The sequence below is a fragment of the Corvus cornix genome, chromosome 2 (assembly GCF_000738735.6).
Source record: "Corvus cornix cornix isolate S_Up_H32 chromosome 2, ASM73873v5, whole genome shotgun sequence".
NCBI lineage: Eukaryota > Metazoa > Chordata > Aves > Passeriformes > Corvidae > Corvus > Corvus cornix.
The window spans coordinates 925097-942031 of NC_046333.1; the positions used below are offsets into that span (position 1 = coordinate 925097).

General features: G+C 51.9%; 1 protein-coding gene across 1 annotated transcript in view; it reads left to right on the forward strand.

Annotated features, from left to right (window-relative positions):
* The window catches only part of SETD2 (SET domain containing 2, histone lysine methyltransferase), a 50764-nt gene that overhangs the window by 13619 nt on the left and 20210 nt on the right, over window positions 1-16935 (forward strand). Inside the window, 11 exon segments of the mRNA XM_039548326.1 lie at window positions 952-1401; window positions 1403-5346; window positions 6286-6417; window positions 7231-7359; window positions 8835-8958; window positions 10008-10085; window positions 10330-10427; window positions 11890-12016; window positions 13318-13452; window positions 13788-13916; window positions 15015-15668. Of these exon segments, the coding sequence (XP_039404260.1) occupies window positions 952-1401; window positions 1403-5346; window positions 6286-6417; window positions 7231-7359; window positions 8835-8958; window positions 10008-10085; window positions 10330-10427; window positions 11890-12016; window positions 13318-13452; window positions 13788-13916; window positions 15015-15668 (6000 nt within the window).

The window sequence follows — 16935 nt, forward strand, 5'->3', positions numbered from 1 at the left end:
GACTGGGAGAGGGCTGTTGGAGGGAGGTGGGAGAGCACGGGTTTAAATTCCTGCTGGAATTGTTGTTGGTCTGATTTGTGCTGGAACCAAATCACAGAATCCCAGACTGCTTTAGGTGGGAAGGAACCTTCAGGATTATCCCATTCCATTCCATTCCATTCCATTCCATTCCATTCCATTCCATTCCATTCCATTCCATTCTGCTGTGGCCATGGACACCCTCCCACTGTCCCAGCCTGCTCCAAGCCCCAATGTCCAACCTGGCCTTGGGCACTGCCAGGGATCCAGGGGCAGCCCCAGCTGCTCTGGCAATTCCAGCCCAGCCCCTCCCCACCCTCCCAGCCAGCAATTCCCAATTCCCAATCTCCCATCCAGCCCTGCCCTCTGGCACTGGGAAGCCATTCCCTGTGTCCTGTCCCTCCAGGCCTTGTCCCCAGTCCCTCTGCAGCTCTCCTGGAGCCCCTTTAGGCCCTGCAAGGGGCTCTGAGCTCTCCCTGTGTCCTTCCCTTCTCCAGTACTGGAAGGCTGCATCCAGGTGGAGTCACATGGAAACGAATGTACTTAAAGCTTAAAACTCAGGATATTTTGTAGTCTGGGACGGCAGAAGCAGCATAAGAAAAGCAGAGTTCTGTCATCAATTAACTTCATAAACTGAACTCTCTTTTTTTTAAAAAATAAGGATTAAGTGATCAAAGGACTTTGAGCTTGGTCATTAATAAGTCAGATAAAAAGCCTCAGCCCAAACCTCAGAGGAGGTTTTGTTCCAAGCTGGAGAAGTCTGAGGAATTGATTTTTTTCAGGACAGAGCCGGGCACCAAAGGCAGACCCAGGGTATGCATTTCTCTTTTATCATTGTGAAAAATTCACCAGGTGAAAGAAAATGCTGCAGAACTGAGTTCAAACCCCCAAAAAATCCAATTCCTCCAACTGCATCTTCTTTTTCGTCCGCAGGGCAAACCCGAAACGGTGCCGAGAGCCGGTTTTATCAAAGGCCCCGTGTTCAAAGGCGTCGCCTCGAGCCGCTTTCTGCCCAAAGGCACCAAAACCAAGGTTAACCTTGAGGAGCAGGGAAGACAAAAAGTGTCTTTCAGCTTTAGTTTAACCAAGAAAACTTTACCCAATCGATTCCTGGCTGCTCTGGGAAACGAGAAACAAAATGAAACTCCCACCCCTCCAGCAGTTCCCCTCCCGACTGATTTTAACCCCAAAAATAAACTGGACTTGGGGGACGCCGCTGGTTCAGCCGAGGAGTCTTCGCCCCCGAAACCGAAGGTAGAATTGGGGAAGATTCATTTCAAAAAACATTTACTGAACGTCACGGCAAAACCACCCCCGGCTCCGCCGGCGCCGCTCCCGGCACCGGTAACGGAACCAGTAGCCTTGGCCGTGGATTTCCCCCCACGCCGCCGCCTCCCCGCCCCCGCCGCCACCGCCGGCGTCACTGATGCCGGTCCCTGGAGCCACGGCCCCGCCGCCGCCGCCGGTGGTGCCGATGTCGGCGCTGCTGCTGTCGCCGCCTGGAGAAGCCGAAGCCCCCGCGCCGAGGGAGCCGAGCCACGCGCTGCCCAGGGAGGCCTTGGAGCCTGATGCCAAGCAGGATCCGGCATCGCGCGGCTCCGAGGAACGCGTGGCTCAAACCGCGCCTGAGCAGACGGAGAGAACCCCGCCGAAGGAAGATTCCCATATTGGGAAGGAGGATGAGGTTTCCGACGGCTCGAAGGGTGCTCCTGCTTGCTCCCGGAGGCAGGGGGCCAAGAGGAAGTTCTCCCAGTCGGACGGCGCGCCGCAGGGCTCCGAGTCTGATGAGGATTCCGTGAGGACCTCCTCCAGCCAACGGTCGCATGAGCAGAAGATATCCAGCACGGAAAAGGAGAGAGATCCCAGACGGAGCTCCGCGTCCCTCCGGGGTGACGACCTGGGCAAGTCCTCGTCGCGCTCCAAGTCGGACAGGGATGAGAAGTACTCGAGCTATTCCAAATCGGAGAGAGACTCGCGGTACTCGTCCTCCCGCTCCCGCTCGGACAGAGAGAGGAGGCGAAGCCGGTCTCATTCCCGTTCCCGCTCTGATCGCAGCTCCCGAACCAGCTCCTCTTACTCGAGGTCGGAGCGCTCGCATTACTACGACTCCGACCGCCGGTACCACCGGAGCTCCCCGTACAGGGAACGGTCGCGATATTCCCGGTCGTACGCGGACAGCCGGGCGCGAGAGAGCTCGGACTCGGAGGAGGAGTACAGGAGGACACATTCCAGGTCCAGCGACTCCCGGCGTACGTCCTCCCATTCCTCCTCCTCCTACAGAGACTCGAGATCCTCTTACTCCAAGTCAGACAGGGACAGCAAAGTGGAGTCGTCTCACGCTGACGTGGACAGGAGAGGGAGGTCGTCTTCGAAAGCGGATCGAGATTCCAGAAGGACTTCTGAAAGTGAAGTATCCAAAAGGTGCTCTCCCCTCGATGAACTGGGCTATCGGAAGGGGACATCCCATTCCAAGCCCGACAGTAATGTGAATTCCTCCCGCTATAAATCCAAGGCCCCCGCACCAAAGCCTGATAAATTTAAGAGTTCTTTCTGTTGTACAGAATCGATCGAAGAAATCAAGTCCAGGTGTAATTCTCTAGATTTAGAGACCTCTTGTGTAAAGAACAGTGAGATCAGGGTGTCCAGCGTGAAAAAGTTGGAACGGGAAAAGACACTTTCTCCGTTAAATCAGTTCAGCGATTCTCCTGCTTTGCCGAAGGCTGACGAGTCCAAGGTGGGTTTGGCGAACTCAAAATCCGAGGAACTTGCAGCAAACGAATGCCACGGCAGTGCTAAGGAGCAAGAAACATTCTTAAAGGCAAAGCACGATTCCTTAAGAACGTGTTTCCCCACGGAATCGAGTGTGAACGGCTCCCCGGAGGGTCAGCATGAGGGTCTGGCAACTTCCAGTGCCTCCAAAGCAGAGGACGTCGCCGCGTTCTCTGACCACGGCCCGGGTTGGTCGGAAGCGTCGCCTGCCGTGAAGACGAGCCCGTCATATCCGTTGCCATCCAATGGGTTTGAGAGCAGGGATGTGTCCCAAGAGCAAGAGCCGGATGATTCCCGGGTCCAGTCCAGCGAGTGCAACAGCCTGTTCCAGGAAACGGAGGCTGCGGAGCCGCAGCAGCCGGAGGAAGCCGCCCCTCTCCCTGTCGTGAATGTAGATCCCACTAAAACTGTCCTTAAGAAGGTGGATGAGGAGGTGACTCTGTGTGACAAAACCAAAGAACCTGTTTTTTGCTACATTTCCGATGATGCCACCCCTGATTTGTACCACTCGGAAGTGGAAATCGAAGCGGAACCTGCGGATTTGAAAGTGACATCTGAGACTTTCCTGGATGTGCAGGTGGAGCCGCAGACGGTGACGTGCGATTACGAGAGCACGGAGGATTCCCATTCCAAGTCTGCTGGGGAGGATGAGCATGGCCATGCTTCCCATAAAATCAGTCTGGCAGTGGAATGCTCGGGCAGGGATTCCTCCCAGGATGGCGGTTCCCAGAGGCTCCAGTCGGATCATCCTGTGCTGGAGGAAAGTGTCTCTTCCAAGTGGGATGTGCCCCCTCCGGGTGTGTGCCAGGAGCCGCTCCCGCGTTTGGAAGCCGAAGAGATGCTGGAGTTGGATGCTCAGCACGTTGATCTTGGCTCAGCAAAAGGCAAGTCATCGTTCCAGAATGAACATTCCTACTATTCGGAAGTGCCGCTGGAGCATCGCGGCAGAGAGGTCGTGGAAGCAAGTGCTGTTTCCACCGAGGGAGCTGAGCTGGAGGAGCTGAGGGTTCCGTGTCCTGGCGTATCGGCCGAGAGGGATGAGGGAAGCGAGCCCTTGGTGGCCTCGGCTTTTCCAGATGCCTTGTATCCCTCCTCCGATGTCATCGTCACTGCAGAGGACACCGAGACACTGACCCAAGCCCCAACGTGCGACAGCAGCGGCAACGCCGCGGAATTCATTCCTGCCAGCCACGATGATTATTCTGACACGGGGGACAGCGACAGTGAGGGGGGCAGCGAGGACAGCGACACGGAGGACTCAGATTCCGATGATGGGACGCCACGGAAGCGGCTCCAGTCTGTTGTGGTGGTTCCCAAGAACTCCACCATAGCCACGGAGGAGAACAGCCCGGGCTCCTCCCGGAGCAGCCGGCGCTTCTCTGACCACTGGGATGATGAGCGGCCCGAGCCCAGCAGGCCCTACTATGAGGAGAGGTCAGAAAATATGGGCAGTAAAGGTGGTGCTCAGGTGGAGAGCAGGTGTTCTCCCAGAGGGATGGAGAAGAGTCCAGCAACTTCCACGGAGCTGAGCAGGAGGGAGCCGGAGGAGCTGCGGGCGGATCCGTGCCAGGCCCAGAGCGACGGCGTGGACAGCACGAGCCAGACGGACCTGACGGCCGATTCCCATGGCAAAGCCGGCGCGGAGGAGAGGATGGTGCTGACGGATGTGATGGACGTGGGAAGGCCCATGGTTCGGCCAGAAGAGCAGCCCTTCTGTGTCCCGGAGAGTTTGGAGAGCACCGACGCATCCCGGCACCAGATGAGCTCTTCCAAGCCTGACAGTCGGCAAGGGCAGGGCGGGCTGAACCAGTCTGGCCTCGGGGACTACTCCAGGCTGGATGGTTTCCGTGCTCCGGAGGAAATGGGTGCGGTGGGCTGGGACTTTTCCCAGCAGGAGAAGCCAAGCAGCACCTACCAGCAGCCAGACAGCAGCTTCGGGATGTACTCGGGCTACGTTTACCAGCCGGGCTCGGGAGCTTATCCCAGCTCCCAGAGCTACTGGCAAGGCAACGGTTACTGGGACACGAGGGCAGCCAGCAGACCCTCCGTGGTTAACTACGAACGCATCCAAGGGCAGGTGCCCGATTCCCTCACAGAAGACCACGAGGAGTATGAAGAGGATGAACGTTGGGATGAGGACTGCAAGCCTCGCTTTCCCAGCCCCTCTGGAAAATCCCAGCTGCCCGGGCAGAAGGAAAAGGGCTCGGTGCAGGCGCACGAGATCAGCAGCAATTCCACCAAGGAGCCGGTGCCGGGTGGGGAGAAGAAGGAGGAGGTGAAAGCTTTGGACAAAAACGACGCGAAAGAACGAGGCCCACCGAAGAAAAGGCGCCCGGAGCTGGAGAGCGACTCGGAGAGCGACGGGGATGCCGGGGAGAAGAGAAAGGGGAAGCTGGAGGGGGAGCAGGCAGAGCCGGCGCCGCAGGATTCCTCCATGGTGGGCAGGCTGTGTATCATGGATGACTTCAGGGACCCCCAGCGCTGGAAGGAGTTTGCCAAGCAGGGGAAGATGCCCTGTTACTTCGACCTCATCGAGGAGAACGTCTACTTGACAGAGAGGTAACTGCTGCTTCATCCTTGTTTTAATTCCTGGAGCAAGTTTGGGATTTAACTTCCATTTGCTTCCAGGATGGTTGGGTTTTTATGGCCAAATTGGCATCCTTTGGAGGGAGGGGAGGGGATGTTGCATTCCCAACATCTGGCAAAGCCACCCCGGGGTCTCTTCTCCTGAAGAGAATCCCCCAGTTGGGCCCAGACAGTCCCAAGTGCTGAGAAGAGATGGAAGATGGAAGGATCTGAGGGAAAGGTTGATTTATTTATACCCTTTTTTATAGCTTTACCAGATCCTGCCTGTTCAATATCCCGAATGCCAGGTCATTCCCTCTCCGTAGGTACAGGGAATTCTCTCTGGGTGTGGAAAAGGTTTTGGACAAACAAGGCGCTTTTCTAAAGCTTTTGGTTACTTCCATGTCTTTCTTTATTGTCTCAGAGGAGCTGTTTTGGATCTAATGCCCATAATTCAAAATACTACTTTTTTTTTTCTCGTGGATTTTTTTGCCTTGTTGGGATCCACGCTCCAGAGCATTCCTGAAATCCTTTATGGAAGCTAAAATGTGAATCAGTGGATGCCTTTTGTATAAGTCTGATTTTCTCCTCTTTTTCATCCTCTCACTTGACAGCAAGGCTGAAGTAACCACACCCTCCACTTTGCCTATTAAAATATGGATGTCCAAATAAACATGGGCAGGGAGGAGAAAGGAAAACCAGCTAAACATTCTGGGAATTCTCTAGGAAATCACCTTTTGTCATCACAAAGTCATCACCGAGCCGAGTGTCCTTGGTTATCCCTGTGCCTCCCGGTGGTTATCCCAGGGCTATCAATCCCTATGTCCAGAAATCAATTTTCCAATTTTTCCAATAACCGCTGATAAGGTTCGAGGAGGAATTTCTCCTGCTGGCTGCTCTCTCACCTGTATTTCCATGACTTGGCTTCCCCAGAAAGAAGAACAAATCCCACCGGGATATCAAGCGGATGCTGTGTGAGTGTCCCCCTCTGTCCAAGGAGGAGCGGGCGCAGGGGGAGGTGGCCTGTGGAGAGGATTGTCTCAATCGCCTGCTCATGATCGAGTGGTGAGTGGGGTTCCGTGGGCTGGCCTGGAGATGCCTTGGGAATGCCTCAGATAAGCCAGGAGTTCCTGGGAGGTGGCAGCGAAGTGTCCGTGCTGGCCTGGAGTGACCTTCGGAGCTGCCACCAGGAGCTGTGGCTGCCCCATCCCTGGAAGGGTTCAGGGGTTGGGTGGGGCTTGCAGCACCCTGGGATAGTGGGAGGTGTCCCTGCCCATGGCAGGGCGGTGGAACGAGATGATGCTTAAGGTCCCTTCCAACCCAAACCATTCTGTGATTCCATGATGTAAATCCTTGGATGATCTGCAGGAGGTCAGCCCTCACAATCTCCTGGGTCTCCTCTCCCACCTTTGGCTGGTGTCTCCTTGCCCCTCCTGGAAGGGGTTTGCTGCTCCATGGAGCTGGAGGCAGGGACAGGGTGCTTGGTGGGATTCCTCCCCGGCATGTGGAAGGATTGGAATTACCTGGCAGAATCTCAATTTTTGCTATTCTCTCATAGCCCAAACCTAGGGCAGGGAATATCTTGAAGGAATAACTCCCAAAACAAGGGGAGAAGAGCCCAGTTCTCCCCATTGGGATGCCCTGATACAGAAATACAGCGGGATCAGCATTCCAAGTGTTTTTATCTTCCCAGGAAGAAATGATCTGCATTTGCATGGTGACAGTCACGTGGTTGTGCTTTTTATAGCAAACCACATTGGAAGGTTTCACACGGGATTGATGATGATTATTTGGGATTTATTTCCCATCTGAGCTCTTTCTGTTGGCGCCGTTTCCCTGCTGGGAATTGATTTTCTCCCTTCACTTCCCTTCCCTCAGCTCTTCCCGGTGTCCAAACGGCGACTACTGCTCCAACCGGCGCTTCCAGAAGAAGCAGCACGCCGATGTGGAGGTGATCCTGACCGAGAAGAAGGGCTGGGGGCTCAGAGCTGCCAAGGACCTGCCATCGTAAGCCTTCCCTCTTCCCACGGCCTTTTCCCGCTCTTTTGCTCCCTCATGAAGGGAGAAGGGCCTGGGGGCTCTTGATGTTCCTGACAGGAGATGGGCCGAGGTTCTTCCAGCTTGTCCTTGTCCCTGCTGGGTGTCCCTCTCTGCCATCTGCCCGTCCATTGTGTGATCTCCCACTCTCCAGGCTTTCCCAACAGCCTTTCCATGGTTTATTCTTGGGATGAATCTGCCTCCCCTTTCTCTGTCCCTACTGCACTCTGGTTGTGTCCATTCTTCTCTTCCCACCTCTGCAAAACTTCTGTGCTTCCTGAGTCCTCCTCCTCCTCCTCCTCCTCCTCCTCCCCTTTGGACAACAAGAAGATCCCGAGGGGATCTTTCCTCCTGCTTTTAACTCAGGATTGTCATTCCCAGCGCTGCTTGGGGTGAGGCCGGGAGAGGAGAGAGGATGTTGAGATCTTGTGGGGCCTGAGCAGGATGGGGAGACCAAGATGAGGTTTACTGGGAGAAGGGACCATGTTGGAATGTGTCCAGGGCAGGGAATGGAGCTGGGAAGGGGCTGGAGAATTCCTGAGGGAGCTGGGAAAGGGGCTCAGGCTGGAGCAAAGGAGGCTCCGGGGGGACCTTGTGGCTCTGCACAAGTCCCTGACAGGAGGGGGCTGCCGGGGGGGATTTGGGATCTTCTCCCAGGGAACAGGGACAGGAGGAGAGGGAACGGCCTCAGGCTGTGTCAGGGGAGGCTCAGGTTGGATATTGGGAAAATTCCTCCTGGAAAGGGCTGCTCAGCCCTGGCACAGGGTGCCCAGAGCAGCTGTGGCTGCCCCTGGATCCCTGGCAGTGCCCAAGGCCAGGCTGGACACTGGGGCTTGGAGCAGCCTGGGACAGTGGGAGCTGTCCCTGCCCATGGAATGGGGTTGGAATGGGATGATCTCAAAGCTCCCTTCCAACCCAAGCCAGCCTGGAATTCCATTAATATATGGGATATACAGGATATATAGGATATACAGGATATATAGGATATACAGGATATATAGAATATATAGGATATGCAGGATATATAGGATATATAGGATATATAGAATATACAGGATATATAGGATATACAGGATATATCGAATAGATAGGATATATAGGATATATGGAATATACAGGATATACAGGATATATAGGATATAGAGGATATATAGAATATATGGAATATACAGAATATACAGGATATATGGAATATACAGGATATATAGGATATATAGGATAAACCCTGCTCAAATGGGAGCTTCATCCTTCTGTCACCTTCCCATGTGACAGCACAAAATCCCAAATCAATCAGAATTCCCAGAGGTTAAGGCATTTAATTATTGCTGCACCACCGGGATGGCCAGGCTGGGAGTTGTGTTCAGAGAATCCCCCTGAACAGGGATTATTCTGTGTTTCTTGGTGGTTCTTTGTTAAGAAAGTTGATGTTTTTTTCCCCCTTGCAGCAACACTTTTGTCTTGGAATACTGTGGGGAAGTGCTGGATCACAAGGAATTCAAGGCTCGGGTGAAGGAATATGCCCGGAACAAGAACATCCACTATTATTTCATGGCCCTGAAGAACGATGAGGTGAGCAGTGGGATTGCTGGGATTGGCTCTGGGAAAGGCTGGATTTAGGTGTGTGCAGCCCCAGCTCCTTGGGAATCCACGGAGCAACGTCCTGAATCCATCAGGAATGTTTTCCTGAGGAAAGGAAACCTCAAGCCTCGGGATTTTTAAAACTCATTGCTGAGTTCCAACAATATTTGTGGCACCTTAAATGTATCCCAGTGTCCCTTAGGGAGGGGAAAGTGTCCTTCCAAAGGAAAAGATGGCTCATCCCTTCCATGAGCAAACATCGTCCCTGGGAGAAAAGTTGTGTTTGGGAAGATGCTCCAGGCCAAACTCGCCCTCCCTGGGTGCCCAAATACACCAAAAATCCACATTTCCTTTCCTGTTAAACTCCATGAAGTTGGGATATTTTTAGCTGGCTAAGTCCCTCCGTGCAGGATTGCCTCTGGAATATTTATATATCGGATTTCCTTAATTAATTATGGCTGCTTCAGCTCCGTGGGATGTGGAGCTGTTCCCTCTGCCTGAGAACAAGGGGGATAAATAGAAATTCCATCTCAGACTCTCCTTGTCTCTCCTGTCAGGACTTTCTGGGTCTGCGGAGCTTGAGAGAAAAGGAGCTAAAAATACTCAAGAGTGGTTTTTCCTGCTTTTTTTTTTCTTCTCAAAATAAGGATTTTGGGGATTGTTGTGTGATTTGAAGTGTCACAAAGGAGCATTTCCAGTTATAAAAGGAGTTTTTATTTCTGGAAGTGATCCAGACTTTTCCCTCGGAGTATGAGGTGTGTGGGAGAAAAACTCACTGTCCCAGCCCCTCATGGTCTCACCAGAAACAAAGTCCAGGATCCACATCCAGCTGGAGAACTTTGGGAAATGAAGGGCCGTGTACCTAAGAGCTCTTTTTTGGGGGGAACTTGATGTGCCAACAACCCCCAATCTCCAGAATAAGGATGGGGAATATCAAATGAAGAGCGGGAAAAGAGCTGATTCCTCCATGAGTTGTGTTTGTAGCTGCTTCCCATTCCGAGGAATGAGCCTTTTCCCTTGGATTTCTGGTTCCTTTCCAGATCATCGATGCCACCCAGAAAGGAAACTGCTCCCGTTTCATGAACCACAGCTGTGAGCCCAACTGTGAGACCCAAAAGGTAAAGTGCTGGATCAAATCCAGCGGCTCCTCCCTCTGGAGAGCTCAGAGTGAAGCGTTTTCCTTCTTCCTTTTGGCAATTTTTGTTGCTGTCGTTATCAGCGACACAAAACCAACTGGATTTAAACCAGGCAGTGCGCCCTGTTTTAAACTCCCCTGTGCTGCTTTTCCAAGGATTAATGCGGTTCAGGGAAAGCAAAGCTGGAGTCAGGCTTGGAATAACTCCTGGCATCTCTTTTCCATAGTGGACTGTGAATGGGCAGCTCCGGGTTGGATTTTTCACCACCAAACTGGTCCCGTCGGGCTCGGAGCTGACGTTCGATTACCAGTTCCAGAGATACGGGTACGTCCCATTTCCTGGCACGGGAATTCCGTGCTCACCTCGTCTTTCCCGGTGTCACTTGGGTCCCACGCCATCCCTTTCCCAGATAATTCCCTTCCCTGCTTCTTCCTGTCTCATTATTGATTAGCCAGGATCCAGGCTTTGCAGTATTCCCCAGGAATTCCTGTTCTTCCCTTCCCGCTCCTGTTTTATGGCTTTGCAAGTCCTTGAGGAGCTGTAAAACCCCCTCGAGAACACATCCCGTCTTCCTGGCCTAATCCAGGGGTGCAGGGAAAGCTCCAGCCTGGAATTTGGATCCCTTTGCTAAAGCTGAGCCTAATATTCCTCTGTTACTGTGTGCTGAAGTATAACTTAAGGAGCATCCCTTCCTTTTCCTTCTGGATCCTGCTCCAGGCCCTTCCTGTAGGCAGGAAGATCAGGACTGAGTTTTTAGTTGCATTTTAAAATCATTCCTCCTTCCTGAAAATTCCTGGAATTGAGCTTCCCTGGTTTTTACCACTGCAGAGCCACGTTCCTCCAGTGGATCCCACATGTTTAAGATAAAACCCTGCCATTTTCCCAAGAAATTGTGGAATGGGGCTTGAAATGGATGGTGTGTCTAGTGGGAAATACAGAGGCTTGGGAGAAATATTCCTTGGGAATTGTATCTATTACGTTTATTCTATTTATTCTATTTATTATATTTCTAATGTGTTATATTTATTACATTTATTACATTTATTAAATTTATTGCATTTATTTATTACATTTATTCTATTTATTATGTTTATTACATTTATTATATTCACTATATTTAATATATTTATTACATTTATTATATTTATTTATTATATTTATTACATTTATTATATGTATTGTATTTATTACATTTATTACATTTATTGTATTTATTACATTTATAACATTTGTTATATTTATTGGATTTATTATCCACGGCTGTGCATACAGAACAAATTTTCCATGTGGATTTTGCTGCTTCCATGAATCCTGAGCTCATTCTTTATCCCGTTTTGAGCTTTACAATTCAATATATGAGCCATAATATATCTATAAAAGAACTATATTATAAAAATAAATCATAAATAAATATCTAAAAAATGAATATATAAAAAGCTATGAACTGCAAGCTTTTCCTAATGGATGTATAATCCTGAGGATAAATTCCTTAGGAAAATTAGGCTATCGGTGCCAATGTGGGATAAGAAGTTTTCAGCCCCACCAGCTCCACCTTTTCCTCTCTGGTTCCTGGTTCTGGACCTGCAGAGAGCCTGGAAGTGAGGCAGGCTTGGCTTGGCAGCTGCCACAGCTGGGGCTCACGGGAGCTGTGTCAGGAGCAAAGCCTTTATTTGCATTTTCAGTGGCTTTTCCATGCAGAGCCATTCCCAGCCTGGCTTCTGGAGCTGGACGAGTCCTGTGGCTGGGGTTGAGCTGGGGTTGAACCTCTCTTTGTGTCCCCCCACAGCAAAGAGGCCCAGAAATGTTTCTGTGGCTCCTCCAACTGCCGGGGCTACCTGGGCGGGGAGAACAGGGTCAGCATCCGCGCGGCCGGCGGCAAGATGAAGAAGGAGCGCTCCCGGAAAAAGGACTCGGTGAGTTCGGCTCTCCCGGAATCCCTGAGGTGGGAAAAGCCCTCTGAGATCGAGTCCAGCCATTCCCCAGCGCTGCCAAGACCACCCACGTCCCCAAGTGCCACGTCCGCTCGGCTTCAATCCCTCTGGGAATGGGGATTCCACCACCAGCAGCCCTTGCCATAAAGAAATTCCCCCCATATCCGACCTGACCCTCCCCTGGGACAGCTTGAGGCTGTTCCCTTGGAGCAGATGACTCCTGATGACCTCAGGGTTCAGTCTTTCCCATGGATGTGTCGTTAAATGTTGGATTGATCATCTTGGAGGTCTTTTCCAACTTCAATGATTTTATTTCACAAGGCCCCTCAAGATCTGTGTTTTCTTGGACCTTCAGTTAAATCCGTATTTCCTTTCTCCTGGTTATTTAAAGTCCCACCAGAGGGGGACTTTCCCAGGTCCAGTATCTGCTCATTCGTAACTAAACCCTGCCATAAATTCCACATGGATTAAAAAATTTGGGTTGTTTTCCACGATTTTTAAACATCCATGAAAGATGAACAATATTGGCTCCACCATTTAGGGCATCACCTGAAATTGGGCAGCTCCGAGGGCAGAGTTTGGCCATCTCCAGGTTGGGAGGTGGAATTTGAGTCTCTAAATTGTTTTGGCTTAGAGGCAACACTTGGAATTGCAGGGATGGGTTCACACTGTGTGGAAAAGGTGCAGAGAATCCAGAGCAAAAGGATTTTTTCTGGGTGAAATCTTCTGCAAGAACCTGCACAGGCTCTTCTTTAATTCCTACAAATTGTAATTGTTCCATCCTTGAAGATACAAACCTCTATTCCTGTGGAGAAGGTTTATTCCTAATTCTTTTGGGAAGTTTGAAAATGCCAGTTTTCATTTTTATTTGCTGTATCAGGGAGTGAGGAAGCCAAGAAATAATTGATGCATCATTTAGAGGGTGTGTTAGAACACTGATTAGTCACAAAATGATGATGAGGGATATTCCAGTGTCCATGTGGAGAGGGAGCCTCTGGTTGTAAGGATTATAAATCTGTTACAATTTATAATCCATGAATCTATTACAGATTTATAAAGGAATTCTACAATTCAGAATATAAAGAATAAGTTTTACTTGCAATCAAAGATCATTTCTTAGTTTGTTTTCCTACCAGAGACGATCAACTGGGAGGCTTTTGGTGCGACCACCTGGAATTTCCACCTGTCCGGAGCTAAAATGTGACATTCCTTAGGGAAAGCGGAGGTTGGAGTCAGGGAATTCCGTGGCCTGGGGCTGAGGTTGTTTTCCTTTGGCTGTGCAGGTGGATGGGGAGCTGGAGGCGCTGCTGGAGAACGGGGAGGGCCTCTCCGATAAAAACCAGGTGCTGAGCTTGTCCCGGCTCATGGTCCGGATCGAGACCCTGGAGCAGAAACTCACCTGCCTCAAGCTCATCCAGGTGAGGAGCAGCCCTGGGACCGGGAGGGATCCTCAGAGGAAGAGGGGAGTGTGGGAGGCAGGTCTTGCCCTTGTTCCAGCATCCCGAGCTCAGCTGAGTGGCTCCAGGATCCATTGCCCTTAAATTTTGTTCCCCAGTACGAGCTGTGTAATGGTTATCCTGGTCCTGCTGCTGAATCCCTGCTCCAATCCCAGCACTTCCAGCCACTTGAATCAGTTGGACGTGCTCAGGTGCCGAGTTCTGGCTCTGCCGTGGGTTTCACCATAATCCCAGTGGAGCAGTTTTCCATGGTTTTGCCCGGAAGTCTCTGACTATTCCCACATTTGGCTCTCCAGAACACTCACTCCCAGTCCTGCCTGAAGTCCTTCCTGGAGTGTCACGGCCTGTCCCTGCTCTGGATCTGGATGACGGAGCTGGGCGATGGCAGAGGAAGCACCGCCAACAACCTGAAGCTGCAGCTGGAGGTCAGTAATTCCCTGGGGTTGGGAGCTCCCACGGAATCCTCGAGGTGGGAAAAGCCCTCTAAGATCAAGTGCAACCATTCCTGATCACTGCCGAGGCTGCCACTAGCCCAAGTGCCACATGCACAGGGCTGTTGGATCCCTCCAGGAACGGGGAGTCCGGACTTTCCCCTTTTTGGGGAACAGGGTTTTGGCAGCTTTACTGAATGTTCGGGATCACGAGGATTTTCTTTTCCTTCTGGTTTTTTTTTTAAATACAAATCCATGCCAAGTGTTCATGGAAAACAAACTCAGGTGCCTCAGAACTACAGGCCTGAAACTTCTGCCCTCAGGCACATCCTTAATGAACGGAAGGAATTTGCTCCTGTGGTTTTCCTTGAATTCCTGAGGTAGATTCCATGAGCGAGACTTAAAGGTTGTTGCTGTTGCTGCTTATTCCATGCTGAAGCACAGGGAATTGGAGATCCTCACGGTCTGAAATGGAACTGGAATGTTTTGGTTTTCCATAAGCAGTTGGGGATTGGATGCCCAAAGACATCTGGAAGTTCAAGGTCATTGAGTCCAAGCTGTGCCCGATGCCCACCTTGTCCCCAGCCCAGAGCACCAAGTGCCACCTCCAGGCCTTCCTGGGACCCCTCCAGGGTGGGGACCCCAACACTTCCCTGAGTGGCCCATTCCAATGTGTAACAACCCTTTCCATGGAGAAATTCTTCCCGAAATCCCTCACCCATGACCTGTGACCATCATTAGATAGATTAGATCAGATACTTAAATTTTAGATGGGATATTAGGAAGGAGTTCTTGGCTGTGAGGGTGGTGAGCCCCTGGCACAGGTTGTCCAGAGAGGTTGTGGACTTCCCATCCTTGGAAGTGTCCAAGGCCAGGCTGGACAGGGCTTGGAGCAACGTGGGATAGTGGGAGGTGTCCCTGCCCATGGCAGGAGGTGGAATGGACGACCCTTAAGATCCCTTCCCACCCAAACCTTGATACCACCTTGATATTCCAGACTGAATTCTTCCTGACAAAAGGGAATTATTCCAGGTTGGACACAGCTTTAAATCCTGATGGCTCTGACAATGCCCTGCTTGTCCTTGCCCTTAGATCATGAAGACCCTGGAGCTGCTGCCCATCCCTACCAAGAACATGCTGGAGGAGAGCAAGGTGCTGCCCATCATCCAGCGCTGGGCTCAGACCAAGACGGCGGTGCCGCAGCTCAGCGAGGGCGACGGATATTCCAGCGAGAACACGTCCCGGGCCCACACCCCGCTCAACACCCCGGAGCTCTCGGCCAAGCAGAGCGTGGAAGGTGACACAGACACCCCCAAGAAGTTGGTGTTCCGGAGGCTGAAGATCATCAGCGAGAACAGCATGGACAGCGCCATCTCGGATACCACCAGCGAGCTGGAAGGAAAGGAGGGCAAGGAGGACCTGGACCAGCTGGAGGCAGCCCCGATGGAGGTGACAGAGGAGCAGCAGCAGCAGCAGCAGCAGCAGCAGGACATCAGAACTGCTGTGGAGGCGCCGGTGGAGAGCAGCAAATCCCAGCCTGCTGAGCTGGAGGCCGAGCCTGAGGCAGAGGTCAAGGAGAGCAACGGAGCGAAGCTGGAAGAGCCCATGGCCATGGAAACGCCGTCGCAGGATGAGGAGGAAGGAGTTTCTGATGTGGAGAGCGAGAGGAGCCAGGAGCAGACAGATAAAATCGTGGATGTGAGCGACTTGGCCACCAGGCTGCTCGACAGCTGGAAGGAGCTCAAGGTAAGAGGCAGCTCCGTGCAGCTCCAGCACCTGGAGCTAAGGAAAGCATGGATTTGGTGGTGGTGTGGTGCAAATGGGGCTGGTTTGATGTCTTTTGGTCAATATTTGGTGACTAAAATGGTCTTTTCTACACAAAAAGTGCTTTCTATATAAATCCTCTGGTGCAAACTGCCCTGGGTGTGACCTGAGTCCGGGTGGCACACGCTGAGATCAGCAGCTGGTTGGGTTTGGGCACACAAGGACACCTCGGTCATCCTGTTGTTTTTTAGGCTGTCCAGGAAAAGGGCAGCTCTGAGGGATTGAGATTCCCTTCTCAACCCATCAGGAAAGGAGGCCAGAGATGCCATGAGCATTTTGGGTGGAATTCCCTGCTCCTGAATTCCATCCCTGGAAGTGTTCAGGGCTGTTCCTAAATGCCTCATCCCTGGCAGTGTCCAAGGCCAGGTTGGACAGGGCTTGGAGCACCCTGGGGTAGTGGAAGGTGTCCCTGCCCATGGGCAGGGGGTGCAGCTGGATGATCTCAAAGGTCCCTACCAGCCCAAGCATTCTGGGATTCTCTGAATTCAGTTATCCCAACATCCTCAGCTTTTCCTGTCCTTTCAACATCTGCTTTTCATCTGCACCGTGTGGAGCCTCCAGAGAAGGGTCTGTTGGCCACAAAGGTTCTCTCAAAGGCCATGTTGGATCAACCCCTGGGTGTTTGTAGATGGAAATGCCCAGATTTGGGTGTTATTTGGGACTTCAGTGGTTTCACTCCCACCAAGGTCTTCTGGAGCAGAAAACCTCTTCAAGAGAAGGGATTGGTGGCCCCCTCTGTCCTGTGGAATTGTGTCCCTGTCCCATAGGTGGCCAGTGGAATCTTCAGCCAACAGCTCCTTTCTGATGGGATGTAGGGTGACATTCCAGTAATGGTTTTAAACTAAAAGAGGAAAGATTTAGATCAGTGGTGAAGAAGGAGTTAATTCCTGCTGTGAGGCTGGGCAGGCCCTGGCACAGGATGCCCAGAGCAGCTGGGGCTGCCCCTGGATCCCTGGCAGTGCCCAAGGCCAGGCTGGACATTGGGGCTGGAGCAGCCTGGGACGGTGGGAGGTGTCCCTGCCCATGGCAGGGGTGGCACTGGGTGGGCTTTAAGGTCCTTCCAACCCAAACCATTCCATGGTTCTGTGGATCTTGCTCTCTACTCAGCGCTTCAGTCATTCCTGGGTTTCTTTAGCTCGTTGGAAGCTCCTCACCGAGCTGCTGCTTCTGTAGGATTGTGCTCCATGTA